We start from the raw sequence: 23,077 nt of genomic DNA, 5'->3' as shown, positions 1-23,077 counted from the left end.
GACCTACTGAGCTTCAACAAGGTACATAGCTGCATCGTGAGTCTTCTGACTATGCTCTGGGACCACAGTGACATTGATAGCTTAAGACTAGAGCCCAATTCAGACATTATGCTGTACGAGTGCACATATGTCTGTACCTGTGTCATTTAAAAAGTGAACCTGCATACAGGCCCTTCAAATGCATGGTACAGATTGGAAGTGTAGTTCTGTACCTGCGTTCAACATAACATGTGAATGACTGTACCTGTGCACACTGTATGCTCATTGTATGAGTGTTGAACATAATGTGTGAATGGGCCTTAGGTCTTGTATATTACTGCCTCAGCAGAGTGGAGGATTGGATCTCACGGTCAATCCATTTCAGGAAGGAATTCCAGCCCATTTCATTATTTCACCACCCCATTTATTTATTTTGTTACTACCCAATTTAATTAAGTCTGGCTTGACCAGGTTTCAGAGCTTGACCAGATTTCAGTATCCTCAATGCCTACAAAAGAAAAGAAAGTATTAGAGATAAAGGGGGCAATTTCTTCAGCACATAAACAGTGATTTCCTCTTTGCCAGATTGTGCAGAGGATTGGGGCAAACCAGGGACGTCTGCAGCATTCTGGACTGAATGTGATAATTTGATTATGAGCTTCCTTATTGTGAGAAAATGGTGCCTGATGTTGGAGGAAAGGGCTGCTGTATGACTGGAACTGATCTACATGGTCAGCAAACCCCACAATGTATGCTTTCCATGGTACCACTTCAGGTTAGGTGGATCTTTAGCCTAGGATACCCTAAAGCCTTTTGCCTTGAAGTGTTAGCATTCTCTCTCTCTCTCATTTTAATATGGAGGGACATTCTTTCAATCTCCCACCTGTGCAGGCTCTTTCAACAGACATGTCAAGAAAGTGCGGTTCAAGCTCTTGTATGCTCATCACTTGAAAGATATCACTGCAGACTGTTTAAATGACCTGACCAAGACAGTGATCTTCACTGTTTTTAAAGTGGGGGCACTTTGGCAAAAAGCCTTCCGCATGAGAGCCCTTTCCTACTGTGCTGGCCTCTGCAGAGTACTACACTTTCCTCCACGCTGGAAGGGCCTTTAAGAGAGATGGAGCTCTCGCTTAAGAATTCTGTGGGGACAGCATAGGGCAGGGCTACACTTCCCAGCACTATGTCCATGCCTTCCAAGATGCTGCAGGGGATCAAGAGGGCTCTGTTTCCCTTTAACAAGCCCCCTGGCACTGGGCAGATCACAGCAGTATTTAGCTTCAGCCAAAGCTTTGCTCAGGCCCAATAAACAATTAGCCAGGAGGCCACACGTAGGGTTGATGAGGGCTGTGATTGGCCCCTGAGCCTTACAATGAATACTGGACTAAGTAATCAGAGGAGGAGCAGGGAGTGTATTACTATTTGGCAACTGTAAGCCCTTGCCGAGTATCTTGCCTCCTTCACCAGTCCCTCGGCTGGTTCTGATGTCATGCAGAACTCAGAGCTAGGCTCCCTTGGGAACGTGTGCTCCCTCTCCTCTCCTCACCCGAGTGTCAACTTTCTATCTAGGTTAAAATAAGCGGAGATTGGTTGTGACTTTCAAAACCTGTCACTATCAGCTTATTCTAAAGGATTTGCTTCAAATAACCCAAGAGCTGTAATACACTTCATACTATGGGTTCACATGTGGGTTCGTTTGAAGCAAGTAGGTTAGACTAAGGCAAGATTGGTGGGTTTGGATGCCACAACCAATCTTGGCTTAGCTTAACCTAGGTAGGCAGAAGATGCAGGGATGGGAGTGGGCAGCACAGGCTCCTGAGGCTCAGGGACAACACAAAGAGCCCCAAGGGTGGCTCTGGAGGGAGGGGGGAAAGCACCCCCAGACAAGAAGCTTGCTCTTCAATTCTGTTTCCAAAATCATCATCATTATTATTATTGTTAATAATAATTAATAAGAAATTAATATGAAATGAAAATTAATATGACACAATTCGTCCAACCACAAATATATTTTGCCCCTTCTGTGCCCCCTCCCCCACAATTTTCTTTCTGATGCCACCACTGACAGGGCCTGGTTTTAACGGTGGTTCTGCGTGACATCTGTGTGACATCTGAAACCAGCCCATAATGTGATATCAACCTAGCACAGAAGACTGGAGAGACAAAAGCCTCCAATTTCCCCCATTATCTGCCTTTATTTATTAGATTTATAACCACCTGGTAGAAAATATCTCCAGGTGCTTTGCATTAATCAGAGTGGAGTTCAAGGGTGGTTATCCAAAGACAATGTAGCACCCAGAGAGAATTGCAAATTGCTCCACTGCCATGTCCTGAAGAGGCAGAGATGGCAAACAGCTGGAGGGATCATGCATGCAGCCTCTGTTGGGTGCACATTCCCCCCATGCAGACATTTTAATGACCCCTACTCCCTACCATGGACAGCCAGGAAAACAAACAAATGGATCATAGAACAAATCAACCCAGAATTTTCACTCGAGGCACAAATAACCAGGCTCAAACTATCATACTTCGGACACATTATGCAAAGAACCAGCTCCCTCGAGAAGTCTATAATACTGGGGGAAATTGAAGGAAAGAGAAGAAGAGGACGACCAGCAGCAAGGTGGATGGACTCGATTACAACAGCAATGAATGCACCACTGAGAGACCTGAAAGGCCAAGTTTATTTATTTATTTATTCAATTCCTATACCGCCCTGACAAAAATGGCTCAGGGCAGTTTACACAGAGAAACAACAAATAAATAAGATGGACCCCTCTCCCCAAAGGGATCCATCACAGTCACAGTCTAAAAAGAAACACAAGGCAGACACCAGCAACAATCACTGGAGGTACTGTGCTGGGGGTGGATAGGGCCAGTTACTCTCCCCCTGCTAAATAATCACCACGTTAAAAGGTGCCTCTTTGCCAAGTTAGCAGGGGTTAGATGATCTGTCTTTTAAGTTGAAGACAGATCATCCTGGAGATAATCTATCTATGTGGTCACTAAGAGTTGACACCGACTTGACAGCACTTAATCAATCAATCAAATCTGAGTAAAGCAAATCTGAGCACCCTTTTACAGTGACGATTTTCTTATATTTAGCAAGGGGAGAGCAACTGGCCCTATCCCATCCCATCCCTACAGTGGTTGTTGCTGGTGTCTACCTTATATTTCCTTTTCGATTGTGAGCCTTTTTGAGACATAGAAGCATATCTATCTATCTATCTATCTATCTATCTATCTATCTATCTATCTATCTATCTATCTATCTATCTATCCCTTTGAACAATTTTTTAAAAATGGTATATAAATAAGTAGTAGTAGTAGTAATATTGGAAGGCATCAGGAAAACAGCCCTTACAATCTGAAGTAGAACTGTCCACTTTACTAGCTCTGGATTCTACCCTTTTTCTACTGCATGTGTAGAACAGCCATCAAGGGGGTGAATATGCATGTGTGAACTGACCTGCCGATGAATGAGCCAGTGAAAGAGCCAACATTAGAAATCAGGGGTGAACACCCCATTTGAATAATAACCTACCAGTTTTCCAGACTCAAGATTTGCCACTGCTCTTAGAGAAGTATCATTTTTAAAGACCCTTTTTTTTTAAAGGGAAGAACTAAACCCCAGATTTATCCATGACCACAAAAGAGAGCTGGTGAGTGCACGCATTTGTATCCCCAAAGCTATTAAACTCCTCAGTGATGTGAACCAGATGGAAAATAAGACAAAAGAATTCACAACTCATGGTAGACTGAATTGAATTCCTTTAATTTCACACAATGAATAACATATGAATAGGATTAACTTTTTTTTCCTTTTTTTCTGGGATTTTTTTTTTTTTAATAGTTAAGTGCTCTATACTGTGCTAACCTGATTTGGTAGCGGAAAGACTGGAGCTTCCTTTTAGAAAAAAAGGCTTAAAAACCGACATCTAAAATCATGAAAGAGCATGACTTTTTAACATGCCAAATGTACCTAACCCTCAAATAACAGCAAGTCCGTATCCATTTTTTTAAATGTACAAAAATGCTTCATGAATAAAAACTGTTACAAAAAGAACATTTCAAACAAATGTACAAGTTTTTTTGTCTTGCCTCTATATTCAATAAAATACAAATACATTTTTGCTCTAAAATATGTTTACATACAATCAAAGTAGAACATGCAAATTACACGTTAAAAAAGGCTTTTAGAAACCACTTATGAGTACAAACTAAAAAGTAGCCAGCACGACTCATAGAACAATCTTGTGCCCCATTTGTTTTTGTAGGATTTTTTTTTAAATTTTGAAATACAGTATATACATATTTAACACTTTGTGTGCATTGAGTATTATCTAAGAAACAACTTTTTTTTAAAAAACAAACAAACCAAACCAAACCAAACCAAACCACATGGGCTTGTACCCCCCGCTGCCCCCCCATCTTAACAAAATTGGCAGGTTTCTTTTAACGTTTTTCTCCATTTGAAGGGCAGAGAGAGGCTTCAAAGTATTTATTACACTGCAGGCAGGCATTTTATGAAGAGACCTCTAAGAGCTCTCCTTGGCTGACATGTCCTAATTAACCACCCGATCCTAAGACTTCCTGTACTAGTAATTAAAGAGTTTGGATGGAGGAATGTTGATGGTTGTCACCAAGATGTCAAACAATAATGTTGCCAGCTGGTGCAAAGGTTTAGGACAGGGGGTGTACATTTATAAAAATGCATTATAACTGGTTGCAGGGTGGTGGTGGTGGGGACAGATCTACACCAACAGTGCCACTGTCCACATGTTAAAAATGACCACATTCTGGACGGCATTCCCACTCGAAGAGAAAATAAAGGGCATATGCTGATCAGGATATAGATCTTTTAAAATTAAGTGAGGTTCTGATTTCACTCAAATTTATATGAAAGGAAAAAAAAAAACAAGAGAGGGAAGAGGATGGATTTCACAACGTATTTAACACAATGTTCATCATTCATGTTCCAAAATATAAGTACTGTGAATGAACCATGTTGTTCTAAATGTCAGGTTACATTTTCATCTTCAGTCACATTATTGACACTTAAGTGCCCGTATTTCAAACTTCAATTTGCATATCCAACCAGCTTTAATTGCTACTAATCTTTATAGGGTCCTTCACCTCTCCCTCCCACCTCAAAGGGAACATGGTGAGTGGGTCCCTGACATTGTCATATGAAAATATGATGTTAACATTCCATTGGTACATCAATGTGTATTCTAAGAACACAATTGCTCAGCAGAGGAGATGTGCACACAGAAGGAGTATTTCATATGTACAAGCAATACGCGTGTGGATGTGTATCTGTACCCCACACCCCATCACAATGCTCATCTATGTGCCATTGAATTGGCTGAATGCATATTTTGATGCAGAGTTGGATCAGCCCCAAAGACCTGCTGCTACCTGCTCACCATCATTTCTACCCCGCCCCCCCACCCAAAATACACTCGGTTCTGAAATACATCTTTTGATAATTCAAATGTTCCCTCAACTAAGAATTCAGCGAGATGGAAGGAAAGGATGATATATATATATTTTTTTAAAAAAGAAAAGCTCATTACTGACACATTCTTGTGTAGTATTATATTATTGAACACTAAAAACTAAATCCTTGGCAGTCTACATGTAGCACTTTCTTGACATTCTTATAATTACGGGTTAACATTCAGAGCAAGGAAGCACTCATGCAGCAGCTTAGCAGAGCTTCTCAACTACTTGCAGGGGTGCAGTGGGGAAGGGGCATTTTTTTTACACCTTCCCCTCCAGAAAACCTTCCATGCTACCCAAAAAATATCCCCGAGGGCTGCATAACCCTCAGACACATATTTTTGGGTGGCACCGAGGGCTTCCTGGGGTAGGGATTGGCATTAAAAGTGGCAGTTAATTTGGACGTTCTGTTAGGCTGCACTGGTGCTTTCATGCTCAGAATTTCAGCCATTATTATTTCTAATTATTATTCTCAGCAACATATATTAATAGGGCATGATATTCAAAACATTAATTTCTGTTGCAGTCTAACAGCATTGACTTGCTCTCATATGGATTACGCTTGATAATCCTCCCCTCCAAACCCGATTAATGCAGGTTGTGGCAATGTGTCACTTTCTTTGTATATTTTGTTTGGAAGTTCTTTGTGGGGGAAAACAGTCCTCTGGAAGACTGGAGTGAAATCTCACTCATTTCCAGGTACTAGGCAATGATCAGCCAAAATGTCCCTCATTCCTGGCAGCCTATGGAAGGGCCATTTTGCATGGTGGTGGGGGAGACACAAAAAGATGTAAAATGTTCAGGTGGGGCTTGCTGGTGGTGGGGGGAGGCAGCAGTCCTCACAGCAGCCACCTGCAGCCAGATTTTGTCTAGAATGCCATGTGAACAATGACAATACATAGTGTCATTTTCCAAAGGCATTCTGGTGGCCGGGGGAGAAGACATCACTGCTATACTGGTAAAAGTGATGCAGTGGTAAAAACAGGGGGAACGAGTGAAATCCATTCACCCCAATTCCTCCCAAAAGCTGAGTCTGAATTTCTCAACTGAGAATTTTGGTCTCAGCCTCCTGGACAGCTCAAAGCCTTTGGCTTTGATACAGCTATTTCTTGAGATGTAAAGTTCATTCACTCCTATGTGTGTTAAAAATTTGAACGGGGCATTGATGGTGGTGCGGCTGATGATGGTGAGGGTGATTGGAAAAACTCAAGGAAATTTCCCATAAATACCTATGCCTTTTAAATATAGTTTGCTAAAGGTAGTGTTGGGTCTTTGCAGCCCAGTCCTGTGAAGGTTTACTCACATTTTATGAGCCTTATTCGCAGGTAAACATGCACAGGATTTCAGTCTTAGCATTCGTTTTATGTGCTTACATCCCACATTGAACATTGCTGGGACAGGGAAGGATGATCTGTAGTGCCTAGTCTTAGATTTCCTAGCAGAAGAATGGTGCATCCTAAATACATTAGGGCCTTTTCACATATGATGCAGTGGCAATCATGTCTACCACAAACAATGGCTGAAATACTGTGGGATGGTATGCCAGCCTAGTAACATTGAATGCACACAGTTTACAAATACAGATGTTACACAAGAGTAAGTCCGTTGGAAATAATGGGTTTATTCTTATGTAACATCATTTGTGCAACTTGCATGCACACAACATTACTAGGCTGATGCACAGCATGCCAGTTCATATTCTCATTTGCAAGTTTGTTGAAGGCATGCTTTATACTTTTTCCTATGTGTGTGGAAAAAATAAAAAAGTAATATTTGAAGTCATTCTCAGTGAAGAGTGGCAACATAAAGTCTGTAACCATGCCCAACAGAGCATGGTTTGCTGATATGTATCAAAGTCATGTGATATAAGTGCTACAACAGCTACTCAAGAACATAGGTGTATGAAAGCCAAGAACTCTATTCAGGCATTAGACTGTATGTGTTTTCAGGTTTCTGTACACACATACATGTTTTTGTGTGAATGCTTGGACATATATTCATTTAGAAGTTAACCTGGGTAAAGGCCTCCTTGAATTTAGGGTACAGAAAGGAAGTATACGATTGTATGTGTATTGAACATAATATACTATATGACTAACTGTACATGCATACACTGAGACCATAGCCTTATTCATACATTATGTTCAATGCATGTACAAACTTTGTATAGAATGCATATTCTATACAAAGTTTGTACATGCATTGAACATAATGTGTGAATAAGGCTATGGTCTCAGTGTCTCATCTATGGTCTCAACTACAAGAATTATGCGGATAGGAAAACGTTTGGCCTGAAAACAACGGTGACAATTGCTTTTCAAGTGTGGAATTGCTTGGGGCTGTAAACTGTTTCCAGCATGAGGATTAATACTTGCATTGAACAAAGCCTGCACCTTGTAATACAGATCAAAGAATCATAGGGTTGAAAGATGCTCAATGGCTCTACACCAGTTCCTTGCTATAACACAGCCAAACAATATCAACTGACCACGTATGACTTGGTCAACCAGTTCGATAGATGTTCTGGTTTTCCTGCCCACCTCTGGTGGGAAAACCATGGCGTGGTGGCAGTCATCAAGTACAATGCTTGTGGGCTGCATCCAGTTTGGTGGGTCGGAACCTATAACTTAGGTGTATATTTTTGTCTGGGTACATGCAGCAGGAAGCAGCTGTACATATCAGCTTCTTAAAATACACAGTCTACACACACACACACACACACACACACACACACACACACACACACACTCTCCCTTTCCCATATTACAAGGTACACCTTTTTCCTCACACGTATCAATATTCATGTAAGAAAATGTAACTTGTGAAACACTATCATTATCTGGTAGGAAAGCCTGGATACAAGATCCTCTCTGTCCTCCAAGCATACTTCTATGCAAAATGGATTCTGCCCATGATTTGGGAGTATGACTCAAGTAGACGCTTGGCAAAATGGCAACTGAGTGATGAATCAACTGCGTGGTGAAGTCATTCCAAATATCTGAAAAGCCATCATGGCAACAAGGGAGCTAGAGGGGGACTGGGTTTTGCAAAGCTCATGATCGATGGAAGGGCTGGTAGGCCACTGTGGGGTGGGAAGTAACTATCTCCTGGCTCCCCGTCCATGCTTCCTGTTTGCCAGCGCAACATGACCAAATTACAAGAGCAACATGAGACTAGATCACACAAAAGCCACTCCTATGCTACAATGGTGAATTCTGAAATTGAGGTTTGCAAGAATCTGAATTAGATTCTTGCAAATGGATAGAATCCTAGTGATGGAAAAGGACGAAGCAATGCTGCTGAGCAACCCCCATTCATGGGGTTGCTCCCATACATGGAATGGTGCTTGGTGGAATTCATCCTACATGTTTCTATGAAATCTCATAAGCATTCTAGCAAGCAGACAGGAGCTGCATGTACACAGGAGCTGCCCATTTTCTCCAGGGCTTGTAGAAGGCTCCACATGAATCTCTAGAAAAGAGATTCATGAAACATTTCCTAACACTGAAGAGAAGGAGACAGCCCCAACCATGGGATGGTTGTGCACATTTGAAACATATGCACGGATTCAAAAAATGCTTCTTAATGACAATTTCTAAATAAGTCAAAGGAAAGAAACGTGGATATTTAGGGGTGGTGGTAGGTGTTTTTTTTTTTAAACTGCCCTGTAGATTTCTGGTTCAAAATATCTTGATTTTATATAAATATAATCAGATTTGACCATTAGCTTGTGAATGAATCATGTTCCCCTTCTCTCTCCAGGATGAGCTCAGGGCAGAAGTGGTGCCATGTTACTGTCTCTCTACTGTGACAAAACTAATGGGGAAAAGGAAAAGAATCTTTTAAGTACCTCTTTTAAATTTCAACAATTGGCTTAAAAATGAAAGAAAATATTATTACTGCCATGTAACAACACTTCCTTTAAAAAGCTTTGTGTTTGCTTTAAACGTTTAAACGTTTTTGCATAACTCAAAACAACAACAATAATAACAATAACAATAATAATAATAATAATAATAATAGATTAGGTTATGAAAATGCTTTGGATATAGATATATATCCAAGCTTTTAAAAAAAAACCCCACATTGGTGGACAGAAGTACACTTTGAATTTAAACTGGACAATTGAAACTGACAATTTAAAGAGACAATTTGTCACACACAATTTGTGTCCATGCAGACTTGTTTTTCCCCCTTCTTTTTTTTTAATAATTACATTATGTACAAAACAAAAACTATTTTTCAGTTTATTAAGGCAACCACAACTTGGAAAGAAACCATGTCCAAAAGTGGCATCCCTACAACTGCAGCGGTGATACCCTTTGAACATTTAGGTTATTATTATTTTAGATAAGAACACTTATTCCTTTTTTAAAAAAAAATTAAGAAATACGTGCCAAGAAATGACATATTTCTCTCTCTAGTTTTATTTTCAGTGTAGTCAAGGCATTGCTACACTTTTGGACTCAACCCTGCGACAATTTTCACACCTGGATTTTGCACTGACTTAGCCTAGGTGGCAAACATTTTGCAGACTCGGGTCAATTCTGGATTCCTTGCCTCCTTAGAGGAGTATCATTCCTATGTTTTCACTTTCCTTTGCAGATATGTACCAATCTCCATCCCACCCACAAGCAAACTGGGCCACTGGTGAACCCTTCCTACAACCAACGGGAACACCATGCCAGTTACTGGGAAGGCTTTGTTAGAGAAAGGTTTGGCTTTTCCTTTTCTGTGACATACTGTTCTATTCCAGTACAGTGATCAGAGAACAAGTTTGCTCTTGCAGAGCAGGGTTCCCTGTGTATTGCCTATATCGCTTGCCTCTTGGTTCTTTGCTTCGGGCCAAATACTGAGCAGGGAGGGGTAGGATAAGATTCAAAGCTAGTGACAGGGGTTATCTCTTGGGACTCAGTTGCCCTAAACCTGGCAAAGGTTTCTTTGAAAAAACCCTACAAAATAAACTATGAACAGTCTCAAAGCAGATTAAAACCAAAAGCACAGTAGAGGAATTTACACTATCTGTTTTTGTTTTGAAAAGCAAAAGCTTGTCTGTAATTTCCACTCTCAGGGTTGCCAACTTTGTTCCCAACCAAGGCTCTTGTGCCACAACAGCTGCACAACAGGGAGAACTTTACCAGGCGTAACTTTTCCCATCATGCAACTTTAGTGACTGGAAGAGATGCTCCTGGTGAATTTCTCCCTGCAATGCATCAGGAAAAGGAGCAAGAGCATCTGCTAAGAAAGATGTTGGCAATCATTGTAGGGATAATGCTAGTCCTACCACATGTGAAGATCTAGAGGTCATTCATGCAATCAAAACTGTGTTCTACTTGGCTTTGGGAGCTATGTGTGGCTAAATTTTCAGTTGTGCAGAAGTAAGATAGGAGGAAAACTTGGGAAGAAGTTATTGAAGCTGTTTTCGTGCTCCGCCTAATCCAGGCTGTGTGAGAGAACTTCCAGGATTGGGCCCGATTCCTGGGTGACAGTCCCGCCTAGCCTGGCTTTTCAGGTTGGCTGCACCCTTAACCCAGGCTACCTGTTTGTGTGTGCACAGAAGGAGTGAGTTTGTGCACAGAGACGGGTGCCTAGAGCACCTGGCTCTTGGGAGACTCCCTCAATGCATTGTGCGTGTCGCACAGTGCATTGTGGGATCCGCAGAGGCTGCGGCAAGAAGTCCTGGCCTCTGTTCACCCGTGCTGCAGGAAGCAGTGGGGAGATTAATACGTGTAGCTCCCGGCAGCGCCGGTCATATGGGTGCATGGCTTGTGTGCTTTCAGGGTTGTGAGCAGACATCTGGGGGAAGGTAGGTTGAACCCTGCCTTCCCTCCACCCGCGCAGTCATACAGCCCTTTGAGTGGAAGGAAGGTAGGAGGAAAGGTTTTCTGCCTCCCTTGCTTCCACACAATCACTTCTACCCAGCTTTTCCTCCTATTTTGCTTCCATACAACTGAGAATTGGGAGCACACACAGCTCCCAAACCTGGATAGAACACAGTTTTTGACTGTGTGAATGACCTCCTAGTGACTCTGAGTGAACCCCCTTCTCCTCCAAGATACGAGAGCAACAAAGCTGATTTGTAACAGAAACTTTGCAAAGTAAATGAACTTGCTAGATTTAAAAGTCTCTTTCCTCCTTCAGCACCCTCTCCCCCTAATGCCAAAGATTGGTTGTTATTGTAAATATTATTATTATTATTATTATTACTGGTCGTTCCTATCTGAACTCTTAACGGCTGCTGTGCTACTGAGATACAGAACAAGTCTGAAGGTGTTGAACAGACCAGCCCAACAGAATGCTCCAGTCCCTCGGGTCCAAGGGCGCTAACCACGGAGCACTTTCTTTTGACTGGCCAAGTCTCTTACTAGGGAAGGTTTTCGCTTTCACTTCCTCTAGTCTTCCGGTGCCTTTTCACCTTCACGTCCTCCTCTTCCTCCTCTGGATGTTGCTGTGATTTGTTTTTTCTTTTCCCAGCTCTTGGTGTCCGTGGAGGAGGAGGGGGCGGAGGCAGTGGCTCTGGGGTCTCTCGGGCCATGTGTATGACTGCCTCAATGGTGGCCATGATTGTATCTTGACTGGCTGCTTGTTCCAATATTAAAGGATTCAACGTGAATCTTTGACTTCTTTTGCAAGGCAGGTCAACACATTTTTCCAAAACTGGCATTTGGTCTCTGGAGTCTTCGTCAAATGAGAGAGGCTGCTTCCGGGGACGTCCTCGCCGTTTCTTGACAAAGTTATTGCCTGTCTTTGATTGTCTCTGCAGCCGCTTGGCTTTCAGGATTTTGTTCACGTGATCCAAGTTCTTCTTTGTGGAGAGAATCTTGGTGTAGTTGCACATTTTACGCACCTCGCACTGGATCGCTTCGATTTCACAGCGCTTGAATCGTTTCTTGAGTGGCGAGCTGGCTGTGGGGGAGAGGAAACCATGATGATTAAATTTGGAATTGACTCAAATTTATACACAGGTCTTCAAAATAACTGTTGAAATATGATTAATGCAGACTAAGATAAAGGTTTGCTGGTGCCACAAATTAAGAATAATGGCGGAAAGATGAGAAACTGCATACAAAATGGAATAACAGAAAATATTTCAGAATTATTTATTATAAAGACTGTCCTAGAAGAACAGCCATTTATATAATATGTCTGTAAGCTTGCCATTAATATACCTTAGGAGTCTGGTGGAATTAATGAATTAACATTATTAACGTTCAGCAATGAGAGGTTGTTTTTACTTTCTAGTATCATTAGGCAAAATTTTCTTACAAGGAATGAATTCTTGCAACACTAATAACCTTGCCTTTGGAGAAAAGCTCTTTTTCAGCTTTTGTGATGTTTGAGGTTCCCTTCTTCCCACTTTTTTAAAAAAGTAATGGATTAAAAGAGTTATATTGCACTTTTCCTAACTATTGCTCAAAGCAGATTACAAGAGGTCCTGCTGGGAGTGAACCAGCATGGCTTCTGCAAAGGTAAATCTTGCCTCATCAACATTTTGGAGTTCTTTGAGAGTGTCAACAAGTGTGTGGATCAAGGTGATCCAGTTGACATAGTCTACCTGGACTTCCAAAAAGCTTTTGACAAAGTTCCTCATCAAAGACTCCTGAGGAAACTTAGCAGTCATGGGATAAGGGGTCAAGTACATGTGTGGATTGCTAACTGGTTGAAAGACAGGAAACAGAGGGTAGGTATAAATGGAGAGTTTTTACAATGAAGGGAAGTAAGAAGTGGGGTCCCCCAGGAATCTGTACTGGGACCAGTGCTTTTTAATTTATTAATAAATGATCTAGAAGTAGGGGTAAGCAGAGAGGTGGCCAAATTTGCAGATGATACCAAACTCTTCCGGGTAGTGAAATCCAAAATGGATTGCGAAGTGCTCCAAAAGGATTTCTCCAAACTGGGGGAGTGGGCAAAAAAGTGGCAAATGTTGGCAAGTGTAAAGTGAAGCACATTTGGATGAAAAACCCCAACTTAAAGTATATGCTGATGGGATTTGAGCTGTCGGTGACTGACCAGGAGAGGGATCTTGGGGTCGTGGTGGACAGCTCGTTGAAAGTGTTGACTCAATGTGCGGCAGCAGTGAAAATGGCCAATTCCATGCTAGGGATCATTAGGAAGGGGATTGAAAATAAAACGACTAATATTATAATGCCCTTATACAAAACTATGGTGTGACCACAATTGCAGTACTGTGTACAATTCTGGTCACCACCACATCTAAAAAAAGACATTGTAGAACTGGAAAAGGTGCAGAAGAGGGCAACCAAGATGATCAGGGGTCTAGAGCTTCAGAGCTTTAAAGGTAATAACTAGCACTTTGTATTTTGCCCGGAAACATATTGGCAGCCAGTGCAGCTGTTTTAAGACAGGCATAATATGGTCTCTCTGGGTTACCTGAGACCAATCTGGCTGCTGCATTTTGAACTAACTGAAGTTTCAGAACTATGTACAAAGGCAGCCCAACATTGAGCGCATTGCAGTAGTCGAGCCTGGAGGTTACCAGCTGATGCACCACTGTTTTGAGATCGTTCATTTCAAGGAATGGGCGCAGCTGTTGAATCAGCCGATGCTGATAGAAAGCGCTCCTGGCCATAGCCTCCACCTGAGATACCATGGTGAGGTCTGGATCCAAGAGCACTCCCAAGCTGCATACCTGTTCCTTCTGGTTGAGTGTAACCCCATCCAGCACAGGAAGATCTAACTCATCCCTTAAATTCCGACCCCCCACAATGAGCACCTCCGTCTTGCTTAGATTCAGCTTCAATTTGTTATCCCTCATCCAGCCCATTACTGCCTGTAGGCAGGCATTTAGGGAGTGAATGCCATTTCCTGATGAGGAAGATGATGATAAGGAGAAACAGATTTGGGTGTCATCAGCATACTGATAACACCCTGCCCCAAATCTCCCGATGACCTCACCCAGCGGTTTCATGTAAATATTAAAAAGCATTGGTGACAAAATGGAGCCCCGAGGGACTCCATATAATAGCTCCCATTTTAAAGAGGAACTGTCACCAAGCTCCACAATCTGAAATCTGCCTGAGAGATAGGAGCGGAAGCACTGCAAAGCAGTGCCTCCTATCCCCAATTCCCCCAGGCGATCCAGAAGGATACCATGGTCGATGGTATCGAACGCCGCCAAGAGATCCAAAAGAACCAACGGAGTCACACTCCCTCTGTCGAGTCCCCGGTAAACGTCATTCATCAGGCCGACCAAGGCAGACTCAACCCCATAGCCCGCTCTAAAGCCAGTTTGAAATGGGTCTAGATAATCAGTTTTCACCAAAACCGCCTGGAGCTGGTTAGCCACCACTCTCTCAATCACCTTACCCAACCATGGGAGATTGGAGTCCGGCCTATAACTGTCCATCACTGAGGGATCTAGGGAAGGCTTCTTAAGAAGTGGTCTAATAATTGCCTCCTTCAAACAAGAAGGCATTCTACCCTCCCTCAGCGATGAGTTAATAATATTAACAAAGCCATCCCCAACAATCTCTCTGCTAGATAAAAGCAGCCAAGTCGGGCAAGGATCCAGAGAACAAGTGGTAAGTTGCACAGCCCCAAGCAGCTTGTCCATGTCATCAGGCATCGCAGATTGAAACTGATCCAATCTAATACTGCAAGAGGGATTGCTGCACACCACCTTAATAGACTCTGCAGAAACAGTGGAGTCCAAGTCGGCCCAAATACATGAGATTTTGTTCACAAAGAACCCATTAAAAGCATCACAGCAGCACAAAGTCCCCAAGGATTGGTTTGAGTTGGAAGGAGCCTAAATCAAACTCCTCACAACCCGGGACAGCTCTACTGGACACGAACCAGCAGAAGCAATGCACATAGACCAGAATTGGTTTTTTGCCACACGCACCGTCTCCGCATAAACCTTCAAATGGGCTCTATGCCGTGTCCTGTCACATTCAAGCCGAGTTCTCCTCCACTTGCGCTCCAGTCACCTACCTTGCTGCTTCAGACCCCGTAACTCCTCTGTATACCAAGGGGCCACTCTTAAAGCAGATCGGAAGGGACGCTTAGGAGCGATCGTGTCTACTGCCCTGGTGAGTTCCCTATTCCAGGTTCTCACCAGGGCATCGACAGAATCGCTGGCAGGGCCAACATCAAAACCCTCCAAAGCCTTTTGGAACCCTACTGGATCCAACAGCCTTCTCGGGCGGACCATCTTAATAGGTCCTCCACCCCTGCAGGGCTAGGTTGTGGCTGTGAAACCAACCTTAACCAAGTAGTGGTCCGTCCATGACAATGGGGAAACCACAGGATCCCGCACCCATGGAACACCCCCCTGATCCGAACAAAAGACCAAATATGAGACCAAATACAAAAAATACATAATTATATTAATGGTATACAGTGGCCGTACATCCCTACACTGAGATCAGTACAGAGGAGAATGTACTTGTTCTTTACTGGAATAAAATCCTGAATTCTGTTGTTGCACAATCATAAAACAGATATGCAAGACTTCTAGGCATGAGGAGCAAACCAACTACACTTTACCAGGGCCTGAGGACCCAATGGGATGGGAAACTGCATGAGCTGCAAACCCATTTCCATGAAGGGGGGGGGGGATTGAGGCTAAATTGTAGATCATGTTTTTGGATGTTTATGCAAACCTTTTGTCACTGGTTGATATCCAGACTTGCACTGTATCTGTGATGACCCCTAGATAACTGCTGTGCTGTCCCTCATGGGGGAAGAGGGGATGAATTTCTATCATTTCCCCTTCCCTTTGAAGCACACTGTGCATAATGGAAATATGTCCCTGAGTGTCATGTAACTCTCAGGGACATATTTCTGTGATGCACAATGGGCTTCAGAGGGAAGGGGAGATTGTAGAAAATCATCCCTTTTGCGTCTTGAGCAATTATCAGCAATTATCTTGCACTCAGCACAACTGCATCCACACAGTGCTGGTTTGGATGCCAGCCTCTTGTCTATATGGGTTGGCTTGTGAGTTTTGCTGAAGCCAATCAGAATTAGTGTTAGAACAGAACAAGCAACATTTTGAACTATGAACATCTACCATGATGGCCACAACATTAACACAGCTCTCTATTAAAACATTCCTTGAAGTGTTGAGCAGTCAGTCAAATCTTTTAGGTGGGCTGATTTCTGGACAATTGCTTGATTAAGGGAGAACAATATAATCCATCCCACCTCTCTCTTTCTGCGTATTTGTGTGTGTTCATAAATAAGTTGTTGAATGGAACCTTTACAACAGATAAACATTCAGTGAAAGAAATACACACATACAGATATATAAACATGCTGCCATTTTGAAGTTCCTGCTTAAAGCAGCAGCAACAAAACTTAGCACTGTGTTGTCCTCAATAAAAAAACAACCAACTGGTCAATGTGTCACTGGGTTATTTGGCTTTTGCAAAGATCTTGTACAAACAAATCCAATAAAACATAAAGATTCCGGAGTCACAAGTAAAAGGAAGATATATGCTGTCAGATAAATAAGCACCTACTTGTTCAGACTTTCAAGGCCTGCTTTTCATTAATTTGAAAACACACACACACACACACACACACACACACACACACACACACTCTCTCTCTCTCTCTCTCTCTCTCTCTTCCTCACACAATACATAACTCATGGGAAAGAACTTTATTTACCATCAATGATCAGATACACATAAGTCAAAAGCCAAAATATGCCCCCATATACAATATAATACAACAGGTACAACAAAGCAATTTAAATATAATAATGGCAGCAAGATCAAATTACTTCTCGTCGGCAGTCCTCTGTTGTCTGATTTTCATGGCTGTCAAGCAAAAGTTGGCTATCTCTGGGGTAATATCTACACACCCATCAGAGAGGAGAAAACGTGTGCAGTAAGACCCGTCCCTAGCTGGCCTATTCAGTAACAAGGGTGTAATCAAGCGGGCAAATGAGTCGTTATAGAAAGAGTAGAACAAAAGAACATGTTGTATTGTCTCAAGCATTCCTTCACCACAAGGACAGATCCTACTGGCTTCAGGCATTTTATTATACCTGCCAAAAAGTACTGCTGAGGGGAGCACATCAAATCTGGCTCTGAAGAATGCTTTACGTAACTAGGGGAAGGTAAGTAATGATAGATATTTTGCTGGAGAACAGCTGATATTTACATAATACTCTTGGTTGAGGTCAGAAATCATACTAAGATCCATTTGGTGTTCTACATCCTCTAGTCTCTGCGCAGATACTGGGGATAGTCCATAGGACAAAAAATTCTCCCTAACTTCCATCTCCCAACTCGATTTATAATTATCAGTGAGCACCAGAGTGGCCAAACCCACAAGACACAATTTAAGCTTCACTCAATAGTTGACCATCAGCTTCCATGCCCTTGCCTCCACTCTTAGAATCTCTGTCTCCAATAGACATGTGCACAAATTGATTTTTTGAGATTTGATTCAAGGTCAAGTCAATTCAGCCAGATTTGATTCAAACTCAAAATTGCAAACTCGAATCTGATCAGATTTGAGTCGAGTTGGATTGAATTCGATTCAGCCCACTTCTAAAGGTCCTAGGGGCACCATATTTGGGTGGTGGGTAAGTCCTCATGGGTTCCATCTACCACCCATATTTGAAGGCAGTGGGGCACTTGATTGATTTTTAATGGCTGTCTTTAGTTTTTACTGATTTTGTATATTTCCACCATATGAAAAAATGGGGATCCAAAGTTGCTCTATTCCTAACCCTAACATGGATCTCCAGGTTTAATTTAAAAAAAAAAAAAAATCTAAGATCTAGCCCTTGTAGAAGTGGAGTTATGGAGCAAAGGAGTTGAGTTATGGACACCAAAGAATCTAAACACTTCAATATGAGAGCCAGCGTGGTGTAGTGGTTAGAGTGCTGGACTAGGACTGGAGAGACCAGAGTTCAAATCCCCATTCAGCCATGAAACTAGCTGGGTGACTCTGGGCCAGTCACTTCTCTCTCAGCCTAACCTACTTCACAGTGTTGTTGTGAAAGAAACTCAAATATGTAGTACACCGCTCTGGGCTCCTTGGAGGAAGAGCGGGATATAAATGTAAAAATCATCATCATCATCATGATGGACAGTGAAGAAGATGCACTTCAAATGGTCAATAATGCGAAACTATTCAACACCAATGAAACAAAGCAGGCCTACAAGAAAGAGCAAGTCAAGAACCAAGCAGAAAAATGGAAAAATAAGCCCCTGCATGGTCAATATTTGCACAATATAAGTGGAAAATCAGACATCACCAAGACCTGGCAATGGCTTAAGAATGGCAACTTGAAGAAAGAAACAAAGGGTTTAATACTGGCTGCACAAGAACAGGCACTAAGAACAAATGCAATAAGAGCAAAAGTCGAAAAGTCAACCACAAAGAGCAAGTGCCGCCTTTGTAAAGAAGCAGATGAAACAGTGGACCACCTAATCAGCTGTTGTAAAAAGATCGCACAGACTGACTACAAACAAAGGCATGACAAGGTAGCAGGGATGATACACTGGAACATCTGCAAAAAATACAAGCTACCTGTGGCCAAAAATTGGTGGGACCATAAAACTGAAAAAGTTGAAGAAAATGAAGATGTAAAAATATTATGGGACTTCCGACTACAAACAGACAAACATCTGCCACACAATACACCAGATATAACTGTAGTCAAAAAGAAAGAAAAACAAGTCAAAATAATCGACATAGCAATACCAGGGGATAGCAGAATAGAAGACAAAGAAATAGAAAAAATCACCAAATACAAAGATCTACAAATTGAAATTGAAAGGCTGTGGCAGAAAAAGACCCAAATAATCCCAGTGGTCATTGGCGCCCTGGGTGCAATTCCAAAAGACCTTGAAGAGCACCTCAACACCATAGGGGCCACAGAAATCACCATCAGCCAATTACAAAAAGCAGCTTTACTGGGAACAGCCTATATTCTGCGACAATATCTATAACAACTGACAATAAAATTCAGCCATCCCAGGTCCTTGGGAAGGACTCGATGTCTGGATAAAACAAATCAGTCAATAACACCTGTCTGACTGTGTAAACAAGAAATAAAAATAAATCATCATCATCATCATCATCATCATCATCATCATCATCATCATCTTCTTCTTCTTCTTCTTCTAAAAAATAAACTGAGTACCCACTGCCTTGCAGTTGGTGGGGCGGGCGGGGGTGTAGTCGGCACATGGCACTGTCCAATGACAGTCAAAATGAACAGAAGAAATGAAGGTGTGCAATGAATCCTCATAGGGATTCATTTTGAGGAAAAGTTATTATACACCAAAGAATCTAAACACTTGGAAAATAGTGAATGCACATTTTGCTCCATAACTCCACATCTACAAGGGCTGAAGCTTAGCTTTTTTTAAAAAAAAATATGAAAGCTGGGAATCTGGGGAAATTAATGGGAGGGACCTGAATCTTGAATTAATTCAAAGTGAATCTGGTATAATTCGTTTCGAGCTCGAATTTGCCCAGGAGTGTCTGGGCAGATTCATCTTGAACCTGAATCATCCAAATTGACTAGATTCGGGTCAAATCAATTTGAATTGATTTGCACATCTCTAGTCTCCAACTTCAGACTTACATTGGACATGCATCAAGCCACACCCTATCTCACAGATGAGATATGTACACAGGCAAGCACCAAAGTTCTCACAGAATCCAGCCTCCTCACCTGGAATGATAGTTGCTTGCCTGAGGGGAAAACAAGAAATGTTGACTCCCATGACTTCAATCTCGGGCGAGGGGAGGGGAGGGGAGGCTGGATTATGGCAGTGGTTCTCAAACCTGAGTCCCCAGATGTTGTCAGACAACTCTCATCATCCCCACACACAATGGGCAAAGGGCAACATCATCTGGGTCTCAAGTGTCTTAGGTGTGAGAACCTCTAGATACGGACCATGAAGTAGCAGAGGGCCACCTAACATTTTCCTCCCATGCTTCAGCCAAACAACAAACAACAACACAAAAATGATGTCTATAAGTATTCCCCTCTGCAGCTAAAAGCAGCTTTTTGGGAAAGGGATTTTTTCACTTGAGGAAGCAACATGGTTCCAATCTAACTTCTCCCTCATGGCTGCGTTTTGAAAACGAAAAGTATCTTGGGAGTTTTATGTCACATTAGGTCACAATCAGGAGCAGGAAGGTTGGAGACAGTAAAGTCAGAAGAACCTTGTTATTTGTGGGGGGTTTGTTCCAGGGGTGGGGTGGGGCGCAAACAGCGAATCCATGGATAATGGATCATTAGAGCTATGGGAATCAGGGCAATAAATTCCTGGACTTCTCAAAATTGCCCCCAATCTCCCCCCAAACCAGTAAATGGGCCGAATAAAGTGCCTTACCATGCTCTTGAGTTGCCCACGAGTTAAAATGGCACCAAAATGGTCCCGACCCATGGATATGCGGGTTTAACCCTTCCCCCCATTCCTCCCCCAACATATAACGAGGTCAGGTGTCCATTATCTGGCTGCGGATATGTAAAACTGTGGGTGTTGGACCAGTGATTAATGAGGTGTATTTCCAATTGTGAGCATCCACAGAACTGTCTCTGGCCCACCCCGTTCACATCTGGGTAGCCTTGTTCCTCTACCCACGTCTTTTACTGAGGTTGCCAGGTGGTGTTGGTGTTGGTGGGGGTATAATCCCCGTACCTTGGCCTGCTGCTCCTGTGCTGAGATCGGGGCTGAAAATTGCAAAGGTGCCTTTTTGGTGACCTTTGGTGGTGTTGCTGACCATGTAAATGGAACCCATGCATGCACAGACACCATGAAGGGGTACTTGGGCCAAGCGCCACCCCAACAGGAAGCTAAATGAAGTAGTGGAGAGCAGAACCTGCTCTCCTCTTTCTTAAAGCTCCTGCTCCCCTCTCAACTCCCTAGGGCACCGAACCAGTGCTCAAACCATGGTTCGTGCACACCCCTAATCAGAAGTAGAAAGCTGGTGCAGCCCAGTGGCCAAGAGGCAGAGCTACGAATCAGGACATCTCTGCTTTGAAACTAGCCTCTGCCACAAACTCGCTGGGTGGATTTAGAAACGCCACAGCTTCAGTATGGGGATAATAATACTTAACTGGCTGACAGGTTGCGCAGTGAAATGTGAGTGGGTCCTCAACTGTCTGGACCGCTGTAAGCGCCTAAAGAAAATGTGGTGCTTTTGCACAAATGCACACTGTGCAAATACTTAAAACTTGTGTGACTGCACTTTTGTGACACCACTTATGTCGGTAGCATCACAGAAGTGTGATCACAGAAATTTAAGGATTTGTGCAAGAGCATTGGCATTTTCTTTAGCTGTTTGTTGCAGCATGGGCAACTCAGAACTGCCCGCATTTCATTCGCTGCTCAACATGTCGGCCACTTACCATGCAGGGTTGCTGTAAGGATTGCAACAAGATCATGTGCGTAAGGAGTTATGAATGTGCAAAAACACCATACAAATACTAATAGTACTACTAGCAGTTATCATAACATCTCATGGATTGTTTTAGCAAAATGCTTAGGAACCCCCCACTGCACTCAGTGAGTTATTACTTCTTTGGTATAACCAGCTTAGGTCTTCTCAAAGTTTTGGCAGCTGAAGCACAATTTTGTTCTTGGCTTAAAACTGGAGGTAACTTGCTTCTCGGTCAGCTGCCGGAACAATGAGCAGCCACTACAATTGTGGTAGAGCTCAGTTCATATTGACTCTCAACATTCCCATCTTTCGCTTTACCCAGATGGTTTCTGGACAATGTTGATGCTTTGGGAATCCCCCATGCCTGTCAGGTGGAAGAATGACTGCATCACAGAATCCTGATGCATTCTCCCTTGGATGAGGTCAAGACAGTACATGGATGCCTTCCCCATCTGATGGGGAACATGAGGTAGATGCTTCTGATAGGGTGGCTTGATGTTTCATGGCAACTTTAGAATCTTTTATTGCAGGAGTTCTACCTTGGCCCCCCCAGGTGCTTTTTAGACTATAACAACCCCCAGATATGGATGATAGGAGTTATAGTCTAAAAACACCCGAGATGTAAAGCAGCCATTGTTGGGAACCTCTGTCTTACAGAACACAACCCCTGCTAACTGAGCAAAGTGGCACCTTTTCAAAGTCGTGATTCTCTTTTCTGAGCAGGGGGAGAGCAACTGGCCTTATCCATCCATCGCACAGCATCCCTCCAGTGGCTGTTGCTGGTGTCTGCCTTCTGCTTATTTAAAAAATTGTGAGCCCTTTAGGGACAGGGAGCCATATATATATTAATTTATAATTTATATATATAAAAATTTAATCTATATATATATAAAAATACACACACACCACCGCTTTGGGAACTTTTGTTGAATATAAATATTCATACTTAGAACACAGTTACCTGCTTCAGATGCTGCTGCTGTTGATGAAGGTAAGAGAGATAATACCGGAGTCGAGGTCATGGAAACACTTTCAAGAGCTGCTGGTTTCCGGCGGGTCATCACTGCAGATAAGGAACCTTCATTTTTATTATGAAAAGAAGACTGGTCTGCTTTTAGGTGGGAACTGGTAATTCCTGCAGGATGAAGAGAGAAAGAATAGCAATTATTAACCCTTGGGAATATATGGCCAATGGCTTGCTGTGTGT

General features: G+C 42.6%; 1 protein-coding gene across 4 annotated transcripts in view; it reads right to left on the bottom strand.

Moving 5' to 3' along the window:
* Positions 1–3,733: 3,733 nt before the first annotated feature.
* Positions 3,734–23,077, bottom strand: part of SETBP1 (SET binding protein 1) — a 357,781-nt gene continuing 338,437 nt past the window's right edge. For all 4 annotated transcript variants that reach the window (XM_053295525.1, XM_053295524.1, XM_053295526.1 and 1 more), the window contains exons 4-5: positions 22,832–23,005; positions 3,734–12,390 (exon numbers count right to left, since the gene is read on the bottom strand). In XM_053295525.1, coding sequence (XP_053151500.1) covers positions 11,849–12,390; positions 22,832–23,005 — 716 coding nt within the window. In that variant the 3' untranslated portion in view covers positions 3,734–11,848. The remainder of the gene's footprint in view (positions 12,391–22,831; positions 23,006–23,077) is intronic.

This window comes from Hemicordylus capensis, chromosome 2 (genome assembly GCF_027244095.1).
Source record: "Hemicordylus capensis ecotype Gifberg chromosome 2, rHemCap1.1.pri, whole genome shotgun sequence".
In the NCBI taxonomy this organism is placed as follows: domain Eukaryota; kingdom Metazoa; phylum Chordata; class Lepidosauria; order Squamata; family Cordylidae; genus Hemicordylus; species Hemicordylus capensis.
Note: the sequence above shows the minus strand (reverse complement) of the source record. Positions and strands in the feature narration are given on the sequence as shown.